Here is a 26994-nt window from a genome sequence, read left to right on the forward strand (position 1 = left end):
TCCTCTACTTTTCACACCCAAACAGACACCAAATCCTATGATAAAGTAATTATCATTGTTTTACAAAAAAATAAGAAATTATTTAATAAGTACAAAGTACACTATCCAAGTGATGTTATACTAAAAGCCCAGACTTCACCATTACAGGAAATATCCAGGTAACAAAACTGCAGTTATACCTCCTAACGCTCTACAAATATGAAAACAATGAAGGATTTGAGGATTAGAGGTTTACGTAGCTGGCTAAGATTAAACAGCTCACAAGCCACAATCAGGAATCTTTCCATATGTTTACACTGCCCTTAAGATAAATCTAACCACATTAGCAAAATACTCGAGACCTATATGGATTCTCCGATCCAGCATCAGATTCCTTTGTAGCCACAATCTTCAGTCACATAATTCACTTCCCCGTCCCCATCCCCTGCTTATTTCCAGACCTTTGCACACTTACTACTTCCTGTGAGACACTCTCCCCTCAACACTCCCTCCCACATTCTCTCATCTTTGTTGCATTCTTTATTCAGGGCCCCTTGTCTTCCTCTTTCTCAACAGTTCTTTGGCCTTGTTAGCAATTGCCTACCTCTTGTCTTTTTCCCTACCTATCCTTGAGGCCTAGATCTGTGTCACACCTTCTTATGCCCAAAGACTACTTGGCAGAATGCTTAGTACACAAGAGGTATTCAACAGTTGGTTGCCAGTTTTCTACTCACATTGTGGTTCAGCTGCATGTCTAGGACTAGAAACTATATTCATTAGCTCACTGTATATCCAGTCATATGTTTTAAAATTTTCAAAGCATTTTCAGTAGTGAGCTATTAAGGTGGACTTTTCCAGCTATCTTACAAAACAATAATGTTTAAAAGGGGTGTTTAATTTCCCCCATATGTCTTTATCTGGTCTCTTCTTAAATCACTTTTAAGATGATTTTTCTAGACCTTTCAGAATAGCTTAGTCTATTATCTGTTTGCAGAATCAGAACCTCATTTAATGGTTGAGATAATCATATGCATTTGAAAGAAAATAATAAGTTTAAAGGGAAACTTTAGAACTAGAGAATAAGTGCATGTATTGCATATATATGTATGTACTATGTGTATGTGTATGTATGCACATAAAAATATACATGTGTATGTATATCTATATATCTAAATATTCTGAGTCTGTTGTCTTCAGGCTTATTGAACACATCTGTGTAAGGTGGACATGTTCAGCTCTATAGAGAGAACCCTACTTAACGCATTCCTAGAGGGCAATTATAAGTTGTTATTCCTTAAGAAGACGACTCAGGTAGAAGCAACACCTGCCTCAAAGAGCAGCTTCTTCTCAAGTGGGTTTTCACGTGAGGAGAAGTCTAAACCCATGCACCATGTGAAATGGTACATGTTACTCACGGAGTGGAAAAAATGGAGAACTCTTAGAATTGGTTTAAAATTTTCAATTGTGAAGTGCAAAGGGCTGACCTAGTAGACATATGTGTGTCCTATAAAATGAGTTTGTGCCAATCCTAGCCAATGTTTCTCTGGAATTTTGGTAAGGGAAATAATTGAGAAAATCTACACGCACGGGGTAAACTTTTAATACTAAATTGTTTGTGTTGCTACACAACTGCTTTAAAGGGAATTCTAGAACCATTTCTGGAAAGTTCAAAGATATTTTTATTTTCTCACTGATGTTCAACTTAATGGCACCTACTGAAGAGCCTACCCTCAGCAAAGTCCCCACTCATCTCCACTGGGTGTGTAAGGACAGTACACAAAGTTTGTCCAAAGCCTGGCACTTTGTTAAAAATCAAGTCACTTTTTGAATTACGCATTTCTGCACTGATTCAGACATGGGATCAATCTAGACCCAAAGAGTGGCAAATCTCTAGAACGTTTATGGAGGGCTGTCTTTCTTCCTGTGTGGAGCTGTGTAAAAGTTGGGGATGGGCAGATACAGAAAAGGACAATTACAGTCAGATTAAAATCCTTGAGCCAGAAAGGATTGAACACAAGAATGGAAAAATACCACTTTTGACTTCTTTTTTAAAAAGTAGGTTTTAAAATAAATAATACAAGTAGTCATGGCTAAAATAAAATTAAAAAGTTGACCACAATATTCAGAGAGCCTCCTTCCACATTTTCTTCTTTAGAACTCCTCCCACCCCTGCTGCTTCAGGCTTTGTCTTCTATGAGAGTGGAGACTACCAACTCTTCACATCTTCCCAGAGTCCCTGTTTTCATATAATGTTTTTTTTTTTGTTTGTTTTTGTTTTTGTTTTTGTTTAAAAAAAAAAAAAAAAAGCTTATTCAGATGGTATTAGGCCAACTGGTTTTATGAATGTGTGATTATATGACAGCCCACAGAAGCCAGGCTTCAGATGTTTCTGTAGTCTTCCCAGAACCTAGTGTAATCCTTGTACCCAAAAGGTATCTACCAATACTTTATCCATGGTTACTGTAAGTCAGAAATGCTACCATAAATGGCTATGATAAAGAAAATATCTACAAATTTATTTATATTTTATTGTAAACTAGTTTGTCATTAATCTTGTCTAATAACGATCTCTACAAACAGCTTAATGATTATGGAATTTTCCATTTTTATCTTATAAGACGGCAACAAAATGCTAAGCTTCAAATTATATTTAATGTATATTCACTCTTTAAAATTACTGAGGAGGGCAACAAAATGTCTCTTCATCTAGTCCATAAAATGATATTCTACTTGAAAAGTCTGTTAGTTCATGAAGGTTCACATTCACAGACAGTTAAGTACAAGAAAGGACTGCAAGTTGAAAGGCAAAACAAGAGTCTAATAAAATGCATGATTAAAGTCTTATAAGCAGAAGTTTGGATTTCTTGTGGGATTTTATCTTAAGAATACAAATATGCTTCAATTCTTAACAATTATGAAAAGTACATTTAAATAACAATGATAATAAAGTTCTTTTCTTCTCATCATTCATTTTAAGAAGGCAATAAATTCAATTTTTCATATAAACTCAGTCCTGCAGGATAATCCTAACTTTGTATCAGAGTAGTCAAAGATTATTTCAAACATTATACAAATATTCGAAGCCTCTTAGAATAATTAAAACATCCTGAAGTAAATTATGCCTTCTACAGTAGTTATAAATGATATAAAGTCCATGAGAGACCTTTAAAATATATCCAATTACCAAAACAATTCCTTTAAAACAGACAAAAAGCACCAAGACCACCAAAACTCAAAATATAAATGTATCACTATTTTTTAGAAAATTAATCATGCTTCTAATTTACACATTCAATATGTAATCTATATTCAGATTTTTAGAGACAGCATGGTTCATAGAATAAAAATGTAAGTCTAATGATGACAAAGCTAGCAACCCTGAAGAAAAGGATTTGGCGCCATATGCAAAATGTAAAAATGCAAAGCATACACAACATAGTCAATATTATTCTCATATAAAGAGTTCCTGTAATCAATAAAATAAGGATGTTTCATTAAATGTATAAAGGTCAAAGAAAATAGCAAATTCATAAAATGTAAAATGCAAATGTCCAAGAAAACTATAAAATGAAATCTTAATTTAATAGGAATATAAATACTAAGGAGCCTCCATTTTATAAAATGTTAAGATATCCAAAATTGTAGGGAAAATGCACTCTTAAGTGAGGTAAATTTTTGCTCTGCCAATGAGGGTATAAGTATTTCTGGGACACATTTCCTTCAGATATGAACAAATAAATGACAAAGATACTTAAGAATAATCAATTTAGTGGGTTGTTTTTGTGTTTGTAGATACAGGATCTTGCTATGTTCCCCAGGATGGACTACAGCTCCTAGGTTCAAGAGATCCTTTCCTTCAGATTCCTGAGTAGCTGGGACTATAGGTGTAAGCCACCACACCTTGCTTAATTAAAACTAAGAAATATGATAATGTTCCACAATATAAAACTGGAGGTTTGGCGTGATGGCTCATGTCTGTAATCCCAGCACCTTGGGAGGCCAAGGTGGGAGGATCACTTTAGCCCAGGAGTTTCAGATCAGCCTGGGCAACATAACCAGACCCCGTCTCTACAAAAAAGAAGAAAAAAGGAAAAGAAAAGAAAGAATAAAGAAATAGCCAGGTTTGTTCCCAGATACCTGGGAGGGTGACGATGGAGGATCATTTGATCCCACGAATTCAAGGCCACAACAGAACAAGACCCTGTCTCAAAAAGGAAACAAATTAGAACCGGAGGACACAGACACGTGCACAGGCACACACGAAGAAAGATGCTGTGATTTATCCTCAAGTGAAAATTAGGTTACAATATAGCACATATTTCATGTATATGGAGAAAACAAACGTGTGTGACTGTGTGTCTGTGTGTCTGTGTCTGTGTGTGTGTGTGAGTGCGTGTGAGTGTGTGTGTGTTTGCAAAGTCCAGGTCTTTGGGTTATGTGTATGTGAGCATAATCTCAATATTTTCTGAGTTTTAACATTTTTATTTATCTCATTTTTAACCATAAAAATGTCAACTTTTATACCTCCACGTTTATTTTTCTGATTACACAAATGGCACACCACTTTGAATAAACAAGAAGCCACAGTAAAAATAAATAAATAAATAAGCAATACCCACTACTGTACTGAGTACACTTTTCACCTGCCTCTGTGTCTACAGATTCTAAGTATAGCAATTGTTTTAACCTCACTCTCAAAGAACAGCTTGTACTTCTTTCTTGCCTGCTCCCTTATCAGCCTTTCTGCTTTGTCAAGATCATTACATTACGGTCACATATTTTATGTAAAGTCACTATATAATTATTAACCAAACTGAAGTTTTAGATTGTTCTCATTTACATCACATAAACTTGCTTCTTTTTATAACTGTTTCAGTAAAATTAAAAATAAAAATAAAAAAAGATGAAGAAGAAAATGTGGAGTGCACAGGGCAGATAGTAAAGCATATGCCTGAGACTCTTTGGTGGGATGTCTGGATTTGAATCTGGATCTTCCCTTGGGATAGCTACTTACCTTTCTTTGCTAAAATGCCCTCATTTGTAAAATGGGAAAGTAACACCTAAGGTTGGGGTGTTGAATACCTCTTCCTCAACACTGATGTTTTCTTCCCTAGAGAGGCAGCTCCTCGAGGGAATGACTTCTGGCCTCACCACTCCCCGATACCCACTTTTTCTCGGGTTGAGGGGAGCCTGGATGAGGATACACGACAGATAAATTAACCAGCCTGGAAATTTGAAGAGGCTCCTTTCACCTACAATTCTCTCTTGGGAACAGGCCCGAGCAAAGAGAGCAAGTGCTCTCCATTGCTACCAGCCACCAGGCAGTGGGACAAGCTGACACCTGAGTGACATCCTGCCAAGACAGACACTACCCATGTCCAGATGGGCATGTGCCTCCCATGCAGATGCAAACCACATGCTCAATGGCAGCTTCTTCAACAAATTAAGGTGATGTTTGACTTACCCTATGCCTTACTGCTGTTCTTGTTTCTCACTTAGTACAGAAGTACAGAAGGCAAGAGCTTTGTTATTTAATGGGCTCCACCTACATACCTCCCATAGAGGATACTGTAACAAATAAATGTCTCACATGGTTTGAACTCAGTAAATGCTGTTTCTAATATGTCTATATCTACATATATGTACATATATACACATATAAATACACACACACGTGTGCATATGTACGTGTTTTACATATGTGTATATGATATTACTAATGATATTACTAATATATATTACTAATAGATATTACTAATGCATATTAACCGTATTATATTACTTTAATTTATGTTGTCAATTTTTTTAACTTTTATTTTAGATTCAGGGGTATCAGTACAGGTTTGTTATATAGATAAGTTGCATCTCACTGGGGCTTGGTGTACAGATTATTTTGTCATCCAGGTAATAAGGATAGTGCTCGATAGCTTTTTGATTCTCATCCTTCTCCCATCCTCCACTCTGAGTAGTCCCCAGTGTCTCATGTTGAAAACTAAACATCAAGTACATAAAGACACACTTTACATCTTTGTGTCCACATGTACTCAATGTTTAGCTTTCACTTTTAAATAAGAACATGCCATATTTGATCTTCTGCTCCTTTATTAGTTTACTTAAGATAATGGCTCAATCCATGTTGCAGTAAAGGCCATGATCTTGTTATTTTATATAGCTACATGGTATTCCATGGCGTATATTTGCCACATTTTCTTTATTCTGTCTACCATTGACTGGCATTTAGGTTGATTCCATATCTTCGCTATTGTGAATAGTGCTGCAATGAACATATGCATGTATGTATCTTTATGGTAGAATGATTTACATTTCGTTGGGTATATACCTAATAATAGGATTGTTGGGTAAAATAGTAATTCTGTTTTAAGTTCTTTGAGGAATCACAACACTGCCTTCCACAATGGCTGAACTAACTCACATTCCCACAAGCAGTGTAAAAACATTCTCTCTTTTCTCCACAACCTTGCCAATATCTGTTATTTTTTTGACCTTTTAGCAATAGACATTCTGACTGGTATGAGACAGTGGTTCTCATTCTGGTTTTCATTTGCATTTCTCCAATGATTAGTAATGTTGAGCATTTTTTGGATGCTTATTTTCAATATTTTTATATTGAAAATTATTTTACATAATAACACTGGTCAAGGTTCACTAGAGGTATTGTAACAGAGACTAATCACCTGACCTAAGGAAAAACTTTATGTGGGCATATGTGTACCAATGAAACATGAAAAATTTATGGAATAAAACATGCCAAGAGACCAAAAACATTCACTTCAGAAGTATAGAAATGCACTGCCTGCGGTGGAAAAAATTATTAAATATTTTCTTGTACATCTTTGGATTGTGTATCAAACAGCATCTAATTGTTTTGCAATTTACACAATTCACAAAGAAAAAATGCCAGTATGAGTGCACACATGTATGCCAATACATATATATATGTGTGTGTGTGTGTGTGTGTGTGTGTGTGTGTGTTTAGGCTAATTTATTTTATCCTCAGAAATCAGTATTTGCATATGCTTATCTTAGATGTCAATGAAGCATTACATGTCAAAATAGTGTGCATGAATTTGAAATAAAATTTGACCTCATGCTTTTGCAAATAAAGGTTTACCTATGATGAGTGTAAATTCTAGCGTATTCCATAACCAAATCTGCCTTATGATCAGTAATACAATTTCCATCATAACCATGTTGTGTTACTGTATTTTGACACTATAAATGTGAAAGTTCTCTATTTTCTTTGTTTCACCAAAATATAAAATATGATTGAATTAAGTTGTGCCATTTTAAAGGCAGCTAATATTTTAGTTAGTATAATACTACCTCTAAATCCAGAGTTTAAGTCTTTTGCCCATTCCTAGTTTAATGTTTATGATTTGATCAAAGAACAAGCAACTTCATTACCTAACCCATGATAAACATTATTACCGTGCCCACATATGAAAGTGTTTTCTGAATAACCTTTGAAGACAAAAAGCAAATGGATGGAATAATATCATAGTATATGTTAGCAGATACAATTAGCATATGATATATTTTCATTTTTACTTAATAACTTTTAAATAAACTATGATTTTTCTCGGATTCTTTAAAAGGCAAAAAGATTTATTCCAGAGGAAAAATTTCTAAGACTCAATGTTTGGTTGTTGTTACAGAAGAAAAGCAACTTAAATCCAAATGTTAAGGCACCTTCTCCAAACTACATAATTCAAATAAAACTGGTTAAAATAAATCTGGAGTAAATGATAAAAATAAGTGTTTGTTTGAATATCTACCATGTATAAAAATTATTCGTTCGCAATGACACATGGGTAACCCTGCCATTTGGAATATAATGAACCCCTTAATGATCCTTAAATCTCTTTAAATTATATTCTTGCTATTCAACCTTTCCTTACATATACTTGATTTTAATGGTTCACTTTCAACATAACACTCACAGTATTCCCATGTTAATAAAACAGTCTTACCAACATACTGAATTTAATGTCAGAAACCCTGTCATCTCAAATAACATCTGCCTTTTTGCCTCAAGAATAAATATTTTGTACAATTTCCCTCATTTTTTTCTTCATTTATTTTCCCAGATATTTTGGAATACCATATTTGTTATTCAACACATCTGCCATTAATAATTTTTGGTACTTTTCAGCTGTATCACTGGAATAATTAGATTAAAGCATAATATATCTGGATTTTAATTAAATAAATATTCAAACATTGCATATAATCCCTATGCAATTAATCAGAGCAGAGCAAGGACCTGTGTGGAGTATTGGGACTTTGCAATTTCACACTAATAAACATAGGAATCAATTCAGTGATGAGCATTTAAAATGTCACGGTGATATATTTTGAAAGGTACAATATAAACTCATCTCCAGCCACTAACTTACCCAAGACTCTGAGCTCTGCAGAGGCACTAATATTCTCATTTTTATATGTGACAACACAGGTATACATTCCACTGTCATCATCTGTCACATTGGAGATAAGCAAGTTGCTCCCACCCAATAAAGAATACTTTTTAGACCTGCAAGACATAGAGTAGGTAAAGAGTAAATTAACATATGTATATATTAAGCAAGATACTCAGAGCTTTAAATGACCTCCACCAAAGCTCAAACTAAGACACTGGAAAGAAACTCTGTATTATAGGGGCTTGATTGAAGTCTCACTTATTTATCAAAAAAATTCACTCAAGGTAAACTACTCCCATTGGAAGATTGTGTGTAGTGATCAAAGAAATGAAGCAGATTAAACTTGGAAGTAGCTTTAGTGCTAAAAAATGATAATCTAGTCCTAATCTCTCATTCTGGATTTGAGAACCTCAAGGTCTAGAGAAGTGGTCCTCTGGAGTGAAAAATCAATCTCCTGTGTCCTGAAATCCAATTTGCAAATCTTTGTGCAAAACTATAATTGATATTGCACGAAGAGTGCTTGGCTACACCCAGAGAACACACCTTGATGTGCTGAAACTGTAACTGGATTTCCTGTGTATTCTAATGTTCTCAAAAATATTGTAATATCAAACACCATGCCTCGTTGTTATCTAAATATTTAAGGTAAATGAAATTTAAAGATTAATTCATGATTGATGGACTTATCTTTTCTTTAGAAATAAGTATGTTAAAAAGGAGAATACCAGTCCTCAAAAATCAATGAAATTAAGTAAGATCCATTTCATCAGAAGGACTAAGTATTCCATTCTATTGAGAGTTTACTTTCTAACTGTACCTAATATTAATGTTCCAGCAATTCAAAGCCAGCTAAGTTCTCCTCTCTTCCCTTAAATATTTGTTAGAGCTGGAAATATGAGCAATATAGTTGAAGTTCAAAAAAAATTGCTGAAACTCTGTAAAGACATGCTACATATTTGAACTCAGAAAAATTTAGTTTTATTTTTCCCCTTAGTTTTATTGAAGTAAAAATTGACAAATAAAAATTGCATATAATAACAGTATAGACTGTAATGTTTTGGAATATGTATACATTGTGAAATGATTATCACAATTGAACTGATGATCATATCCATCACTTCACGTAGTCATCTTTTGTGTGTGACATAGAATATTAAGGATCAAACCTCGCTATATACCACTTTCTTAAAATGGAATCCACCAAAATTTCTCTGCTGAAGACTCTTTGGGCAGGACCATCTCAGAGGCAACCCTGACTTTCTCAGTTTCCTTTCAGAATTGATCTCATGGATTTTGATCTTTTCCTCATCTTCTCATTCCAGTGGCTAAATGTCTTTCATATACTGTATCACGCCAAGAAATGTGGAAAAATATTCAATCATTATGAAAAACCCTAATACTGTAGGTACTTACATCAAATTAGAGAAATATAAATAGCAGCATATACTAATACAAAAGTACACAGTACAAAAAAGTCTTAAATGTGAAATACCTGAGTGGGATGACTTCCTCGCCTCGTAACCAGGTAAAACTTGGCGGAGGATAGCCGGAAACACAACATTCCAGGACAGCATCTTTTCCTTCAATGGCTACTACATTGAATGGTCTTTGCAGAAAATACAGCTGTCTGTGCAGTCCTGGATCTATGAGAGGAAAACACAGTATCATATAATGTATGAAAAACGTTGCAAAGATAAATGGTCTACTTGGATTTTTTTTCCTAACCAGACAAAAGATGAAGAAAGAAAAATGGAAAGATGTCAATGAAATTTGCAAACTCCTAAAACAGTTTCTTTCATCCCAAGTTTATAAGATTATGATATTGAAATATTCTTAGCTATAGATGATGTCATGATATAGGGCATCAGCTTGAGGCTATTCATGTATCTGAGGTTACCTATAAGTAAGCAGGCCTTGTTTACTTGCCGACATTGGAGAACAGAAAAAATGTCAATAGCTTTTCTAAATGCTATTATCCAAAACTTTTTGATATGTTCAGTTTGCCTACCACCAATATCTATTCTACTTTCTTCTACATTGTTTATTGCTTCTGTGGCTCGGAAAATAAGAGAAACAAATAGATTAGAATTGTGTTAAATAGCATACAGGTACTGAGGATTAGAATACACAGGTGCTGAGAAAATAACTGCTTTCTTAGAAAAGGAAGTTACATTTGTATAACTTAAGTTGGTTTATTTTATAACTAATCTAACTGTCTGGCTTGTTTATTTTTAATTTTCACAACATTTGAAATAGTTTTCCCCTAGAGCTGAGACCCTGGATCAGTGAAGGGTTCTGCACCCTTCTACTTCATCTGATGCATTTACTAGTTCTATATATGGAACATTATTCACTTTCACTAGCAGATAACTGAAACAGTGTTTATGCAACCTAGGAACTCTTTTGATTAAATCCTTAAATACATTTCCAAAGTTGCTAAGATTGTATCAGGCGGAATAAAGGAAAAATTCACAAAGTTCTAAGCCCAGAATGCAATGCTCAGGTAGGCTTGCTGAAAGTTAAAAGCTTCTACTTCCTCTTCTATATAAGCTCTACTAATAATGCCTGGGGACACACCAACACCAGTACTTAGAGGAGGGTATTCTATCCATGGCAGTATCCTCTGACCAGATCTATGGACTAAAATTATGTCACTCAAAGTTTATTTGAGACAAGATACTGTGTTTTCCAGTACCCATTAAAATCCACATTTCCTGAGGAAGTCTTAATTGAAGCCATCTTCAACCTAATTCATTCAGTGGGATTATCCTGTAATCTATCATTTTACAGAATTAAAGCAAAATCTGAATGCAAAGAAAATGAGGCAATGAAATATTTTGAACTAGGATTGGGGTGAGGAGAATCGCTGAGGGAGGATAGACCCAATGGGGTCATAGCATGAGCTGCTGGTGATCAGAGAGGATATAAAGTGGGAGGGGACCTAGGACACATTTGACATTATTCTTAGTTTTCATCAGCCTGACCCAACTCCACACAAGTGAATCACAAGGTGAATCACAGGGTAATAAAAGACACCTATTCTCAAGCTAGTAGTTGGGACAGTCATTGTTACCTAAAGTATTCTTTGTGTGGAGAAAGAAAATTTCCCACATTTGCTTCTGGTTGTTCCAGCAACAAAAATAAATACTCTTCACAATGAAAATATTGAGAGCATTTGCCAAATAGGTTCATCTTTATTATATTAATATTGTCGAAAAATGTCTCAGAACTTTTGAAAATTGCTGATGGTATGCTCCATTTCCTTTCTTCAAAGTGACTTTTCAAATCTCTCAAATGTGGTTTGAAAGACAATACAGCTTAACGATAAATTTCCTGAACAGGAAAGTTCCCAAAATTTGTATTTACAAATAGTTGTCTTGATATTAGAGGCCTATGAATTTTAATATTTTACTTTCACCACCTGCTCCTCAGTAGAAATGTTTCTACAACTTATACTACACAATATAGTTTTACAATATCCCCTGTGAAAAACATCAAGATCTACTTAATCTTCTAGCTTAAATAAAAGTTACCTGGGACCTATCAACAATGCTACTAATTAACCCATGGAAGAGACACTTTTTCCTTATTTATTTATTTATTTATTTTGAGATGGAGCCTCTCTGTCACCCAGGCTGGAGTGCAGTGGTGCCATCTCAGCTCACTGCAACCTCCACCTCCTGGGTTCAAGTGCTTCTCCTGCCTCAGCCTCTCAAATAGCTGGGATTACAGGCATGCTCCACCACACCTGGCTCACTTTGGTATTTTTAGTAGAGATGGAGTTTCACCATGTTGGCCAGGCTGGTCTCGAACTCCTTGTCTCAGGTGATCTGCCCGCCTTGGCCTCACAAAGTGCTGGGATTACAGGTGTGAGCCACCATGTCCAGCTGACATTTTCTACTCAAATTATTTTACTTTATCAGAAAATAAAATCATGCAACACAAAATGGCTATTTAATATTTTATTTAAAATTTTTATTTACCAAACAGTTGAACAGATAGATAGTTCAGAGAATTGCCATATATCAGGTCCCCATCCCTTGCAATGCAGTTTCTCCTATTATAAACATCTTACACTAGTGTGTTATATTTGTTACAATTCATGAAACAATATTAATACATTATCATTAACTGAAGTCCATAGCTACCATTCTGGTTTGCCCTTTACTTTTCATAATTCTGTGGGCTTGACAAATATGCATGTCATATATATATATATATATAACCATATCATTTGGAATAATCTCAGCATCCTAAAAATCCCTGAGCTTCACCTATTCATCCCACCTCTGCCATCCCTAGCAAACTCCAGGCAACCACTGATCATTTTACTATTTCTATAGTTGTACCTTTTCCACGATGTCATATCACTAGAATCATAAAGTACAAAGACTTTTCAGACTGGCTTTTTTCACATAACAATATACATTTAAGATTCTTTCATGTGTTCTGTGGCTTGATAGGTTGCTTATATTTTTTGCTGGATAATATTCCATTGTATAGATGTACCAGAGTTTATCCACTCATCTGTTGAAGGATACACCTTGGTGGCTTCAAGTTTTTGGTGATTATAAACAAACCTGCTATAAACATTCAAGTGTACATTTTTATCAGGACACAAATTTTCAACTCAATTGAGTAAATACCTTGGAGTGCAAGTGCTAGATTGTATGGTAAAACTGTTTAGCTTTGTGAGAAACTGCCAAACTGCCCTCTAAAGTGGCTGTTCAATTTTTCATTGCCACCAGCAAAAAGAGTTCTACATCCTTGTCAGCATTTGCTATTGCCATTTTTTTTAATTTTAGCCAATCCAATACATGTGTAATGGCATATAATAGATGTTTTAACTTGCAATTCCCCAATGGACATATGATGTTACACATATTTTTATGTTTACTTTCCATTTTTATATCTTCCTTGGTGAGGTATCCGTTCAGATCTTTTATCTATTTTTAAATTGATTTCTTTCTTTATCATTGAGTTTTAACAATTTGTTGTTTGTGTCGGATTGAAGTCCTTGATCAGAAGTGTGTTTTGCAAAATTTTTTTTCAATCTGTGGGTTGTTTTTTCAGTCTGTGGGTTCTTTTAACAGTGTCTTTTGTAGAAGATAAGTTTTTAATTTTAATAAAGTCCAACTTATCAACTTCTCCTTTCATCGGTTATTATTTAGATGTTATATCTAGAAATGCATTGCCAAATTTGCTTACCTATATTTTTCCTACATTATCTTCTAGAAGTTTTATAGTTTTGTGTTTGTATTTAGGTTTACGGTTCATTTTGAGTTAATCTTTGTGAAAGGTATGTCTGGATTCTTCTCTTCCTTTTTTTTTTTTTTTTTTTTTTTTTTGATATGGACATTCAATTGTTCCAGCACCACTTGTTCAAACGGCGATTTTTTTTCTCACTGACTTGATTTTGCTCAAAGATCAGCTGACCGTATTTGACTGGGTCTATTCTGGGGAGCTCTCCCTGTTCCATTGATCTATTATTTTGCCAATATCACACTATCTCAACTGTTGTAACGTTATAGTAAGTCTTGAAATCAGGTAGTGTCCACCCTTCAACTTTGTTCTTCTTATTCAGTATTGTGCTCACAATTCTGGGTCTTTTGTCTTTGCAGGAAACTTTTAGATTCATTTTGTTTAAATTAAGAAAATTACTTACCGATATTTAATCTTTGTTTTAAAATATCAGTGATCTAGGCATCACTACAGCCAAAAAAGAACCACCTACTTTTCCATTTTCAGATGGAGCATATATGGTCCAGATTACTCCAATCTTGACTTGGCTCATTTCAGTGACGTTTGTTACCATTGTGGCTTCATAGGCATTGGAATTTGTGACATTCATTATACGAAAATGTCAGCTTTTGACAGAAAAACATGATTTTATTTCCCCAAGATATTTCTTTGTATCATTTAATAAGTTCTAACACTAAGAAAGTTCCCCCAAAAAGTAATAGAATTTTTCATAAATAGTAAGTAGTTCATATATTTTACAACATTGTGCTAGATGAATGATCAATAAATGTTTTAATATTCTCTAATCCAGAAGGGAGGCTTTTTACTCTTGTTGTAAGTCAGGCCTGACCTCGTATCTTGTAGATTGTGGTGAAAGCCACACTGCATGAGCTCTGCAGCCAAGGTCTCAAAAGGCCTTACAGCTTTTGCTATTGCTCTCTCTTGACACTACCATGTTAGTCTAGCCAAATGGAAGATAGAAAGTCACATGGAGCATAACGGAGGCCCTCAGTCAACAGCCAGCACTAGCTATCAGGCATGTAAGTGAGGCCATCTTGAAACCTCTCTCTCAGCCAAACGCACATAAGTGAGGCAAAGTGAAACCGCCAGAGAAACTGTTCATATAAACTACAGAATCATAAGAAATCATAAATCATTACTGTTTTGAGTCACTAAACTTTGTAGTTTCTTATGCTGCAAAAACTAACTGAAGTATATTCATAAAAGTGAAAACAAAACAAGATCTCAGAAACTTAAAATACCAAGCAACTGTTTTTGTTATTTCAGTTTGATTTTTAGTTTCTATTTTTGCACTGCTGGAATGTTCTACAGAAACATCATTAAACTTGGTATCTGCCTTATTTTTTTCCTTTATTTACAATATGAGTTTCAGAGAGTAGGATTAAGAAAGAATATTTATATTTTTAAATGAAGAGGATAAAGATGCAATTTTCAAGGTTAACATTGTGTGATGAATTATGGGTGGTTTTTTCATCTTTGGATTCTCATGTATTTTCTAAAGGTTTTTAAATAACATGTAGTATTCTCAGAGTACAGAGTTATCTTAAACTCTAGTATTGCAAAGTGTGGAGAAATTGTACCAGCAGCAAACAATTATAAAAGTTAAAGACTAACATTCAAGGCACATATATAAGAGTAAACGAAAGTTTTTCCTCCAAGCTCTATAAGAATAGATTAAAAAGTCCTGGGAGATGTGAACTTAAAATTCTAGGTTGTGAGTCTTGTTGACTAAATCAATTTTAATGGAACCATGATGAAATTAGTAATTACTGATTAAAAATCATTTGTGTTCTCATTATATGGGAACCACTATTCATATCCAAATGCAGTTATGCAGCTAATAGAATATAAAGACTTTTCCAGTGAATTAATGAACATAGTTCAATTACAGGAGAGGGTATCAGAATGCAAATTTGTAATGTTCTATTTCATAAATTGCTTGACCCATATGTGGTCATTTTCCTTTTTATTCTCTAAGGTATACATATATTTCATTTATTTGTATGTATCTATGACATATTTTAAAATAAAACTAAGAGAAAAATATAAGTGTGGGTCCTAGAAAGCATATTTGACAATAGCTTTACAGTCAAGCCAGCAGAAAGGAAGGATTTTTTCTAATGTCAAATTTTGGTATTAAAATCTACAAAAGCATACCTCTTTAATGTGACACTCATGAATGTAAATGTACAAAATTATGCAACTAGTTTTCTAAATTTATTAAAAGCAGTAATGCTTTGCTTGAACTCAAGCCCAGTTTAGCATTTTCCTATTGGGGAGAAAATATTAACCTGATTCTTTGAACTGGTCTGTTTGTTATCCTGGTGGCAGTACAGCTAATCCTCCCAGACAGCAAAAGGGTGGTATGGAAATAAAGAAAGAGAAAACAGTCATTACAGTGATACTGATCTCAGACTACACAGATTGCATTAAAGTGTGGAACCACCCTATGGCAATATGTTGCCTTTGCTATTCTTTCCTTTCTCTCTTTCCTCTTCACTTTTTCCTAAATAGAAATATTGGCCTATTTTAGCTTAATCTGTTATCCAGGTTGAGGATGATCAGTCTACTATCACTACAACACAGAACAACAATGCAGACAGTGAATCTCAAACTGTTGGGTCTTAGGAACTTTTGTACTTTTGAAAATTATTATCCACTTGAAGCTCTTTAGCTTTTGGTTATACAGGATATAGCAAAAAATACGTTCCATACTAAAAATCAAAACAGACTTTTAAAATATTTATTAAATATTTATTCTTTTTGAAACAGGGTATATCTCGCTCTGTTGCCCTGGCTGGAGTGCAGTGGCATGATCTCGGCTTGCTGCAACCTCCACCTCCCTGGCTCGAGCCATCTTCCACCTCAGTTTCCCGAATAGCTGGGACTACAGGCACATGCCACCATGCCCAGGCATGAGCCACTATGCCCAGTCTACTAAATATTTATTTTTATCCCATCAAAAATAACATTTTTTTAAAAAAACTATATTTGCTAAAACGAAAATATTGAGTATAGTGGTAGTTCTTTCCATTTTTATAAATCTTAAAATTTATTGGTTTAATTTTAAAATATTTTCTGCATTCACATTGCTCTGTTGTTTTTGTTGAATTACATAGAAGCAATCTGGCCTCAAATAAATATGTACTTGGGAAAGGGAGGTGTATTTTGATAGCCTTTTCACATAATTGTAGAGATATCCTTGAACACTTTAACAAAACTCAATAAGCAGCATCTTGAAAATTAGTTGTAATGTGAAATCTGGCACCATATTGATGAACATTTTGTCCTATGTTATGTAAAAATCTACTGATCTAGCTGGTATTTTGAATAGATCTTTTACCCGCATGATTTTGTCACATCAATCACTGGTTATCTGGATTGGTACATTGTATTAGACACATCTTCCAAATGTTGACACATTTATAGAGTAGCAAAAAATTTCATTTGCTACTCTCCCCACCAATCCCATCAGAAAGGTGTTTGAATGTTAGAAAGCTGTCAAGCTCCCAGTGGCAGATACATGTTTTGCAAATTTCTAACTTAAAAACTTGAATTTCATTCTTGGCAGTAAATATAATTTTCCTTGAAGTAGCTGGCTCACTTTGTTCATTTTTAAGAAATGTGTAACAAGTACCCAAGTCTCAGTAGCACGTTTTTCTATTGACTGTCCTTTCAAGTAAAAATGGTGTTTCAAAAAGGGGGAAAAAAAAAGGTAGCTAATTCAACTTGAAACTCAAATTATCTCAGAAGTGTTTACCATGCAAAACCTATTATACTTTTAGTTTTGTGTATGTATTTTCTTATTTTGATATTTGGAATACTAAAAAGATGTGTACTTTAAGGATCGAAACAATACAATTAATAATTTTCACTGCTCTATCATGGACATTCTTAAGCCAACATGGTAAAAAAAAAAAAAAACTCAAAAGATATATTATTATTATTAAAATAATTTTTGACCTTGCAGATCCCCTGAAAGCATCTCAAGAAATTCCAAAGTTCTACGTACCTACCATACTTTGAGAACAAATGCAGACACAGTCTCATGAAACTAATCATGTTTCTGAAATACTCAAGAAGCCCATTTTCCTTCAACATAGAAATAGTTTTATATTTTTCAAATGGAAATTGATAAATTAAATGTATTTCTTCTTTTTCCCCCTTTCTGTCCCCTTTGCCTTCCTTCCTCTCCTGCCCCTCTTATTTTGCATTTGAGTAGCGCAAAATTAAATAAGTTCAATTACTATATTTCAGCAATAGTTTGTTAAAAGTCCAATAGCATCATGGATCATATAACCTGACACATTTATTTACACTTAATATATTCAGAAACAAAAAGTTAACTATCATCAGGCCCCATGCCCTAAAGAAGGGAAGATGTATTAAAGGAAGAGAATATATCCTTTTTAAATATTTTTTTTTAAAAAAAGATTAAAAGATTACAATGGTCAAATTATTTGAGTGTGTGTGACCTACTGAGAGACATATTTCACTGTCCATAGTCACAGAGTTTCCCAAATGCCTTTGGGGCCACACAATTTTATCTTCCCCTCATGGCAGATGACTTGGTTGGTCATATGAAGTATCCAACCTGGGACGCTTCTTAGAGTCTTAAAAAAACACTCCTTACAATTATTTTGGGACACTAGGTATGATTAAAACTATCCTGAGTAAACAAGAATTTATGCTCATGCATAAATGCTATGCTCATGTCTACGGCTTTCCTTTAACAGGGTCATTTCTCTAAACAATTATTTAGGAACCTCAACACCAAATTTACGGTGCTGAATCTAAAGAATAACTGAGACATAGAGAAATTAAATTATGGACTGCTGACATCTGAGTTGGCAAGAAAAACAATACCAGTTTTCACAACTTAATAACTGTCTTCCTCAAAATAACCAGTAGTTGCTTTTAATTTTTATGCTTTCTGAATGCAAAAGCCTTTTTTCCTTATTGTGTACTCCTTGGTTTTCTTTATTAAATTCCTGCCTCCATGGACTATCAAACACATTTCCAAATGGAAATGAAAGGGCACTGCAGGCTATTGTGGTGTATTCTCTTTGATTTCTTCCCAGGCATAAGAGTTACAAATTAATTTGACTTCAGAGAGCTGGTTTGCTCTGTCTGTATCCTCAATTTCAAGCTAACCTACTGTTCACCTGCTGGCTGCTTCGCCATCCCCCATCTAGCTCTGTTTTAGAAAATTCAGCAGGTACTGTGAGCCTTCAAACACCAGTAGGTACTCTAATATGTGCTCTGAGTGAAAAATTCCATGAAACTCCTTCTAACTCTGCATTTAGAATATTCTTTATTGAAAAGCCAGCCAAATCCAAACTGATCACAGAAATAAGAATTTATTTAATAAAAAAATGAAAACCTCCATCTGGCTGTAAGCCAAGGAGCTTTGAACATGGAGGGAGAAAGGAGTCATTTCTCAGGAGCTGTTATTCGCCACTCTAGGATTCTGTTATTTTCCTTCCTCATTTACACCAATTCAGTACTAAAAATGACATTCCCTCTCTGTAAATATTCCTACATCTGTTCATATTTCCTCTTTCTTTCTCCATGTACACATACACATTGCTATTTCTAGTTAGAGTCTGGCGGAAGAAAGGAGAGCATCTATTCTTATCACTGGCGTATGGCTTCTACCCCTTGTGTCTCACAGCAAATTTTGAGTATATCAGATTCATTTTGTAGCAAGTCGGAAGGAAGTGATTTTTTTTTTATTTTTAGATTTTTTTTTTTTTTAATTTTGCAGCTGACAGTAGAATCCCAGAAAACAAATGTTGCCATTATGTGTCCAAGTTAGTTTGGAGAATCCAAAAATCTTCATAATGTATAGATAAAGCAGCATGAAAAACTTTCCAGAAAAGCAGTGGGTTTGTGATTTTGACTCTTGTTGTTTGATCATGAACCAAAGCATTTGGATTATTTCCCATTTTGCTAGTGTTGAATCAATAAAAGTGTGCCCATAATTTATGACTAAATTTGTCTTTTTTTATGTTCCAGGAATAAATTGATGGCAAATGAGGCCAGAGAAGGAAGCAAGCTCTACAGGTCTTTTCACTATTTTTTTTTTTTTTTTTTTTTTTTTTTTTTGTGACTTTTGCTTCATGGGTTACAAGTTTGGCTTCTACACACACTCAGGGAGGCTTTCTTGTTCATGTGAGAGTCACGGATGATTGCCTCACCCTTAAGATGACCCACCTAGGGCTGTTAAATGTCACATTCATAAGTAAATGCAGAAACGAACATATTTTGTCCTCATTAGACTCTTGGGAAAAAAAAAAAAAAAAGTTCTCTCTTTTCCATATTCATTCCTCTACGTGGAGGACAATCTCAAATACATTGTTTTTGCTTTTGAACTTATGGGAAATAGTAACTTACCAGGAAATAGTAGCTAAGAGAATATAATATAACCCATATCTAACATCACTCAAGGTCAATAATAAAAATAGAAAAAAAAACCTGGTAGATTTGCTGAGGGGGAGATCACAATTTTAGAATGACAGACATGACTAGAAAAATGTAATCAGTCCCCAGGTTTTTAAATGTTCAGCTTGGAATCCTGAGCCTTGCTGATGTCCACCCAAAGAGCACTGGGAAAGAAAGAATTATGTTTCAATTCAGAATCAAACAGAAATGGTCTATGTATACACAGTAAGTCAGTTTAGGCTTATCAACATATGAGGCTTTGTTACATCTGAAAGGAATGTCACCAGCTCCATGTGAAAGACTGGTTACCTTGGTTATTGCACAATGGTTAACTGACCTGACCTACTATAACTAAATCCACTACAACATGATTGTCAGCTTACTCCTGTGCTCTGCCTAACACTAGTTACCAAGGAGGGCAGGCTCAAGTTATCATCCGGTGTGGAGAGGGTCTCAGAATGACGTGGAACTTAGTTGTACACAATAAAAGGTATCCCGTCTTCTTTTGGTGTGATTTGTGTGACAGCATAAACTGACTTAAAACTATTTTTTATTAATTATTGTGTTATAGGATGGCCTTGTGGCTTTTAAGGATTAGATTTCGTCTTGCAGACCCGAATTGTTCAAGTCTAGGATTGTAAAGGCAGAGTTGAGGGTGAACGTGGAATGAAATAATAAATTAGATCCTTTGTAGTGAAAAGATTTGAAAAGGCTGATTCCTTCTCTTAACAGATAAGGAAACTAACAGTTTAAGAGGATTAGAATTGTTCACTGGTAATGAAGATCAAATACTATCAAGCTTATTTATCTCCTGACTCCTATTTCTAAACCAGTTCCTCTTGTACCACATTGTATAGCAAAGGAAAATAATGCTACTAGAGAGGTAAAGAAACGTAAAATCATGTAGCAATAAGTTACTAGAGAGGAAGAAGTTTCAGGAAACTCTGACTTCTCTTAGATGTAAAAATAAAATGCAGAAATGTACCAGGATTACAGATAAATAGCCTAAAGCATGTGTAATGAACTACCAGTAGACAAATTAATACTTATGAGAACTCGAATCCAAAATCAGGTAATTTATTACCAGAGAAATAATCTTGACATGAAAATCGATTTATTTAAAACTGGAAACTCTAAAATGCTAAGCTACTGAGGACTTTGAGGTTCCAGGCATTGTACTTGCCTTGTCAAACTCAAGCCTCACAACCACCCTATGAAATATGTGATATTACTTGCTACATTTTATAAGATAAATAAATAAAGATTCAGATTAAGTAACATGCCCTAAATTGTACAATTACCAGGTGGTGAAACAAAGATTTGTACTTAATCAATCTGTGTCAGACCCCATGATATTAACCACTTACTATAACAGTAGTTCAAGTCGGGAATTTTTAGTATTTATTAATTGGCCAATATTAAGTCAATGTGAGCAGAATCCACAGAAAATGGATTGTGAGTGTCCATATGCAGACCTTTTCATGCCATCTGAATTAAATCTGATATATCTGGAAAACATGGACTTCACCTGGCTTACATACAATATGATCATATACTTCATTTTTTTTCTGGTATATATGAGAGGAGCACGAGCAACCATTTTATCCATCTTAAATTATGAAAGGCTAAGTGCACCATTTTTATACCCTGGTATAGGAGAAAGTTTTATTCAAACTAGATTCTTATAAAGAAAACACACTATGAGAAAATCCTACAATGCATAAAAAACGTTAAATATGAGACAAAAATATCAGGTAATGCATTAACCTAATGGGCTGTTCACTTCCTTTTGTTTTTTGGGTGTATGTTTATGTCAGTATATTCATTGCTCAAAAACCTTCAGTGATGCCCAATCATCAACAAAGTTAATTGAATCAACTCTAAATTCCTAGGCATGAGGTTCCAGGATCTCCATACGGTGAGCTCAACGTCTCATTCTGGATTTATCATCTACTGGAATCATTGTACAGACAGTTCTTCCCTTATGATCTATAAAATAATAATCTATAAAAACCTTCTGAATTTCCCAACTAGTTCCTTGTCTATGTTCATTTGGAACTAGATTTGTGTGCCTGAATTTGCCCTTCTCTGCCTTATGTTAGTCATAGGGCTACATGAATTAATCATCTGGCTTGATAATAAATTTTAAAGGTGAAGAAAGTGTCCTCTTTGTTATACAGATCATTATTCCGTAGAAATGGAATCTATTTTCTATAACTACAACCTATTTTATAGAAAATATATTAGTTTTGAAATATAAGTAATATTTAGCAAAACTAAAAAGTTTAATGTACCATTGAGGAATAAATTCTTAGCGATGAAGAAAAATCTAAAACTATTTGTTTTCCTTTCAGACAGGATTTTCCTTTCAAATAACATGGATTTTAGAATGGTTTCTGCTAATATTTATTTCAATTAAAACAGAGAAAAATCATATATATTTTAGTCTAATTTATGTCTTTAAAGGCAATGTCTCTATTTAGATAAATATTTAGTTCAGGTCTATACAGGGCTCAGAGTCATCTAATTGTAGTTAAACAATAGACTGAATTACCAATTGATGAATTCAATTAGGCCATTAAGCAAACTAAAATAAGAATTCCATTGTATAGGCCAGTAATTGTAGTCAATCTAGTGCCCAAAGCAGATTTATAATTCTGCAATTCAATCTCCTGCTTGGCACTCAGACATGATGTGACATGAACAAAGTGAACTTGACAACCACAATGGCTGCTTCCATTCATCCCACGTTCGCCATTACACACAATCAGACATTGTAAAACATCTCAACTCTGACTTAGTGTTTTCTTATTGATATTTTAAAAAATGCTTTAGAACAATGTATTACTGATTCTGTTACACATGTATAATTTCCAAAAGCCAAAATTTAATTTGTCTTAAAACATTAACCAACAAATGAAACTAGGTACTAATTTTCATACCTTTAATGACATAATTATTTTAATCTGGAAGAGATAAAACTTTATGGGAAAATACCTTCTAAAAAAATCTGTAATTTGTTTTAAACACAATAACTCTACTCTCCTACTTCCGGTCTCAATGAAAAGTTCTACTAACCAGCTTTTATCAGAGCCTGGATTGTATCCCCTCACCCATAAGCCACTTGTGATATGTTTCCAGGACCAAATCAAACATCATTTCTGGATCTTTCCACCTCATCCTCCTTACCATTTAATTCCCTTCCTTCCAGCTTCTTCCCCTTTATCGCTTCCTGCCTATGAGCCAGTCAGAATGTATACAGTTGGCCTGAAAAGGTTTTGATCTCTATTTTCTTTATGCTTTGTGCATGCTGCTCTTTTTCCATGGTGTATACTTCTCTTTGCCTAGCTAGTACTTGTTGGTATGGCTCTTTTGACGGTAGTGGTGGCTCTGTGTTTTCTTCTTTCACAACACAGCCTACTTGCTTTGTCTATTTCCCCCATTGGACTATAAGCTTTTGCAGGACATGGTATTCCAACATTTCATTCCTAGCAACCAGCAGGATGTCAGGTATATAAGATTCATTCAAAAGTTAATTGAATAAAGTATTTATTTAATGAATAAAGTGAAACTGGTTGCTGAAAGACAGCACTTTAAAACTACTGTTTGTTAAACTCTGAATTTAATAGACCTCAGTTACTTGGTGATAAAAGACACCTTATGTATAAAAGAGGCAACCTGAAATAAGTTTCACACAGACTTGAGTAAGTATATTAAATATTATTTAGAATTATATAACTATAACCACATACACATAAATTCAAACACTTCTTATGAACTATGGTAAAAATGAATGTTAGGGAAAGTGGCCAAATTTTTCATTAACATTTATGTCTCAAACTAAAGCAAGATATAAATTACTTCATCAGTCAATATGGTAATTTAGTGACTCCAAAAAAAATATACTTTTCAAAAGTTCTAACCATTCTGGTATCATGTTTAATAGTCCTAAGTCATGCTAACATGATGTTTGTATAGGTGCGTGTACGTATTAACATGTATACACACATATACACACATAAGTATTATATCTGTAATTTATTACTGCTTCACATCGGTACTTAGAGAGAGTGGAAATTGATTCAGAAAGGATTAGCATGATTTTTAAAATGAGAGAACCCTAAGTGGCAACTAAGAGAAGCAGAGATTTGCCATTCATTCACTCACTCACTCATTCATGCTCTCAGTCTCGTACTTATTGTGCATCTGGTGCATCTGTGAATTTGACCTCTACACCAACTTGTAAACTTGAGGATGTGTTAAACGCATTCTCCTTTAGCAGGTTCTTTACTTGACAGCTAGCCTACGAGACAGGCTTATCCAAGTATAACAATAACTTGTGTGTGTGTGTGCATGCATGTGCACACACGTTCATGTACTATCTTAACTCATAATTTTTTCTAAAGTTTATATTTGAATTCATAGAATTTAGATAAAAATCTTCATTTGATGTGATGCATTTACAAAAATATCAGTTTCAATTCAGCTAAGAAATGCTCACACATCTCAAAAGTACAACATAGTCTCTATTTTAGGCAAATTAACAAAGCAAAATTTGGCTTTAAATAAATCTCCATGGTTTACAAAGCAAATGGCTGTTGCAAGGTGAACAAAGAAAGGGAAATGGGGATTCATTATGTCTCCGTGTCTTTTAAAACTTTGCATTTCTAATTTAATATTTCATTAGTTCAACTTGATTCCTTAATACCACTGGAAGACAGACTTTCCTATCATATTAAGATAAACATATTCTTGCCAATTTTCTATGCAGCTTACCTTGGCTTCCTATCTGGTATACTCAACAGATGCATTATTAATAATATGTGAATATAAATATTTAAAACTTTGTGTATGTAATGGATACATAAATAGATGCATGTATGTTTTGGGACTAAATGCTAGTTTTGCTTCTGTCATTGCCTAGCAGATGAAATGTAAGTGTTGCCAATGTTTATTGAAACATTTAAGTCAGTATCCCTGTGACTAATGGAGTACAGAATATACAAAAGAGAGGTTTTAGAGATGTCCTCATTAAAGCACCTGGAAACTTCCAATTGAATTGCCAATTTGCTTTTAGAATTACAGGACTGTTACTCTCTGCATAGCTGAAGTACTTGTGATAACTATACACGGTTAAGAGCATGGAGATGGAAGCCAGCATCCATGCTTTGAGATGTAGTCAGTTCCACTTTCTCAAGTGTGTGCTTTTTTTGTGATTCTCAGAAGAGCATCTAAGTTAGTCTTACAAGTTTGGCTAAAAGAGAAACTAGGCATTACATGAGTATACTACAGTAGAGGTTATTGGAAGAGAAGAGGTCTTAGGGAACATCCAATTCAACCCTGACTATTTAGAATCATAAAATGAGGCCAATATCTTAGAGATTTGCCAGAGAAGAGAAAGTAAGAGTTGGAGAGAAATGACTTTACCATCATATCAATCACACCCTATTATAATTACTTACATGTGTGCATCCACCCAGAACTCTAATGAGCCAGGCTCTGGGACAGTTTTAGTCACTGCCATATTCCTCGTACTTAGCACCGTGCTTCTCAGAAATAAGCATGTGAATGGACAAGTAAATGATTGTTCAGTCTGGGCGCAGCGGCTCACGCCTGTAATCCCAGCAATTTGGGAGGCCTAGGCAGGCAGATTGTTGGAGCCCAGGAGTTTGAGACCAGCTTGGGCAATGGGGTGAAACCTCTTCTTCACAAAAAAATACAAAAAATTAGCCGGGTGTGGTGCCACAAGTCTGTGGTCCCAGCTACTGAGACTGAGGTGGGAGGAGCACCTGAACCTGGGAAGTTGAGGCAGCAGTGAGCTATGATCATACCACTGCATTCAGCCTGGGCAACAGAGTAAGACCCTGGTCTAAAATACATATATACATATATTATAGCTATATATCACATATATGATATATATCACATATATAATATGTGATAATTATATATTATATATCATGTAAATATGATATACACTATATGTATGACATATATCACATATATATCACATATGATATATATCATATATTCAAAATTTTGTGTATGTAATAGATATGTAAATAGATGCATATGTGTGTATCTAGCTAGGAAATTTATTCTAGGGAATAAATGCTAGCTTTGCTTCTGTCATTGCCTGGTAGATGAAATGTAAGTGTTGCCAATGCTTATTGATACATTTAAGTCAGTATCCCTGTGACTAATGAAGTACAGAATATACAAAAGAGAACTCTTCACACTTTACCACATTTTCTATCTGGCACTACAGTATGCTCAGAGGCTAAAAGGTAATGAAGAAGTTGCCATTCATCTCTAGAGCGTATTCATTGGCAAACAAAACAGCCCTGTAAAATTAACAAAGTAGGTAAGATCAGCCTAATTTTAATATTGAACTATATATGATTAATATCGAACTATATATGATATATATCCTATATGTATAGTTCAATATTAACTTAGGTAATGTTCTTAACATTGCAAGTTTTCACCTTCCTCCTTTGAAATGAATAAAAACTACCTCTTAGACTGTTATCAGAGGAAAATGAAAAAATAAGTGAGAAATGCTTACCAGTGGGGCTTGCACAAAGAAACACTCACTAAATAGTAATAGAACAAGTGAATGAATAAAGGGGAGATACCTGTTTTTCCAGAAACTTCAAGACATTAAAAAAAAAAAAAAAAAAAAAAAAAAAAAAGAACAGCTTTTGGCACAACCTCATTGAACACTTTGGCAAGCAAGCAAGTAACAATTAAAAGCAAAACACAATGAACAATACAGGACTTATGACCATTACAAATATCTGTTAAAGAAGAAATTGTTTTTCAACTTACTGCAGAGAATATCATTCTGAAGGCAATAAAGAGCATT

General features: G+C 34.3%; 1 protein-coding gene across 1 annotated transcript in view; it reads right to left on the reverse strand.

The window, feature by feature from the left end:
- The window catches only part of DCC (DCC netrin 1 receptor), a 1242672-nt gene that overhangs the window by 624205 nt on the left and 591473 nt on the right, over positions 1 to 26994 (reverse strand). Inside the window, exons 4-5 of the mRNA XM_030926166.1 lie at positions 9913 to 10063; positions 8397 to 8533 (exon numbers count right to left, since the gene is read on the reverse strand). Coding sequence (XP_030782026.1) covers positions 8397 to 8533; positions 9913 to 10063 — 288 coding nt within the window. The remainder of the gene's footprint in view (positions 1 to 8396; positions 8534 to 9912; positions 10064 to 26994) is intronic.

Source organism: Rhinopithecus roxellana, chromosome 21, assembly GCF_007565055.1.
Source record: "Rhinopithecus roxellana isolate Shanxi Qingling chromosome 21, ASM756505v1, whole genome shotgun sequence".
Taxonomy (NCBI): Eukaryota; Metazoa; Chordata; class Mammalia; order Primates; family Cercopithecidae; genus Rhinopithecus; species Rhinopithecus roxellana.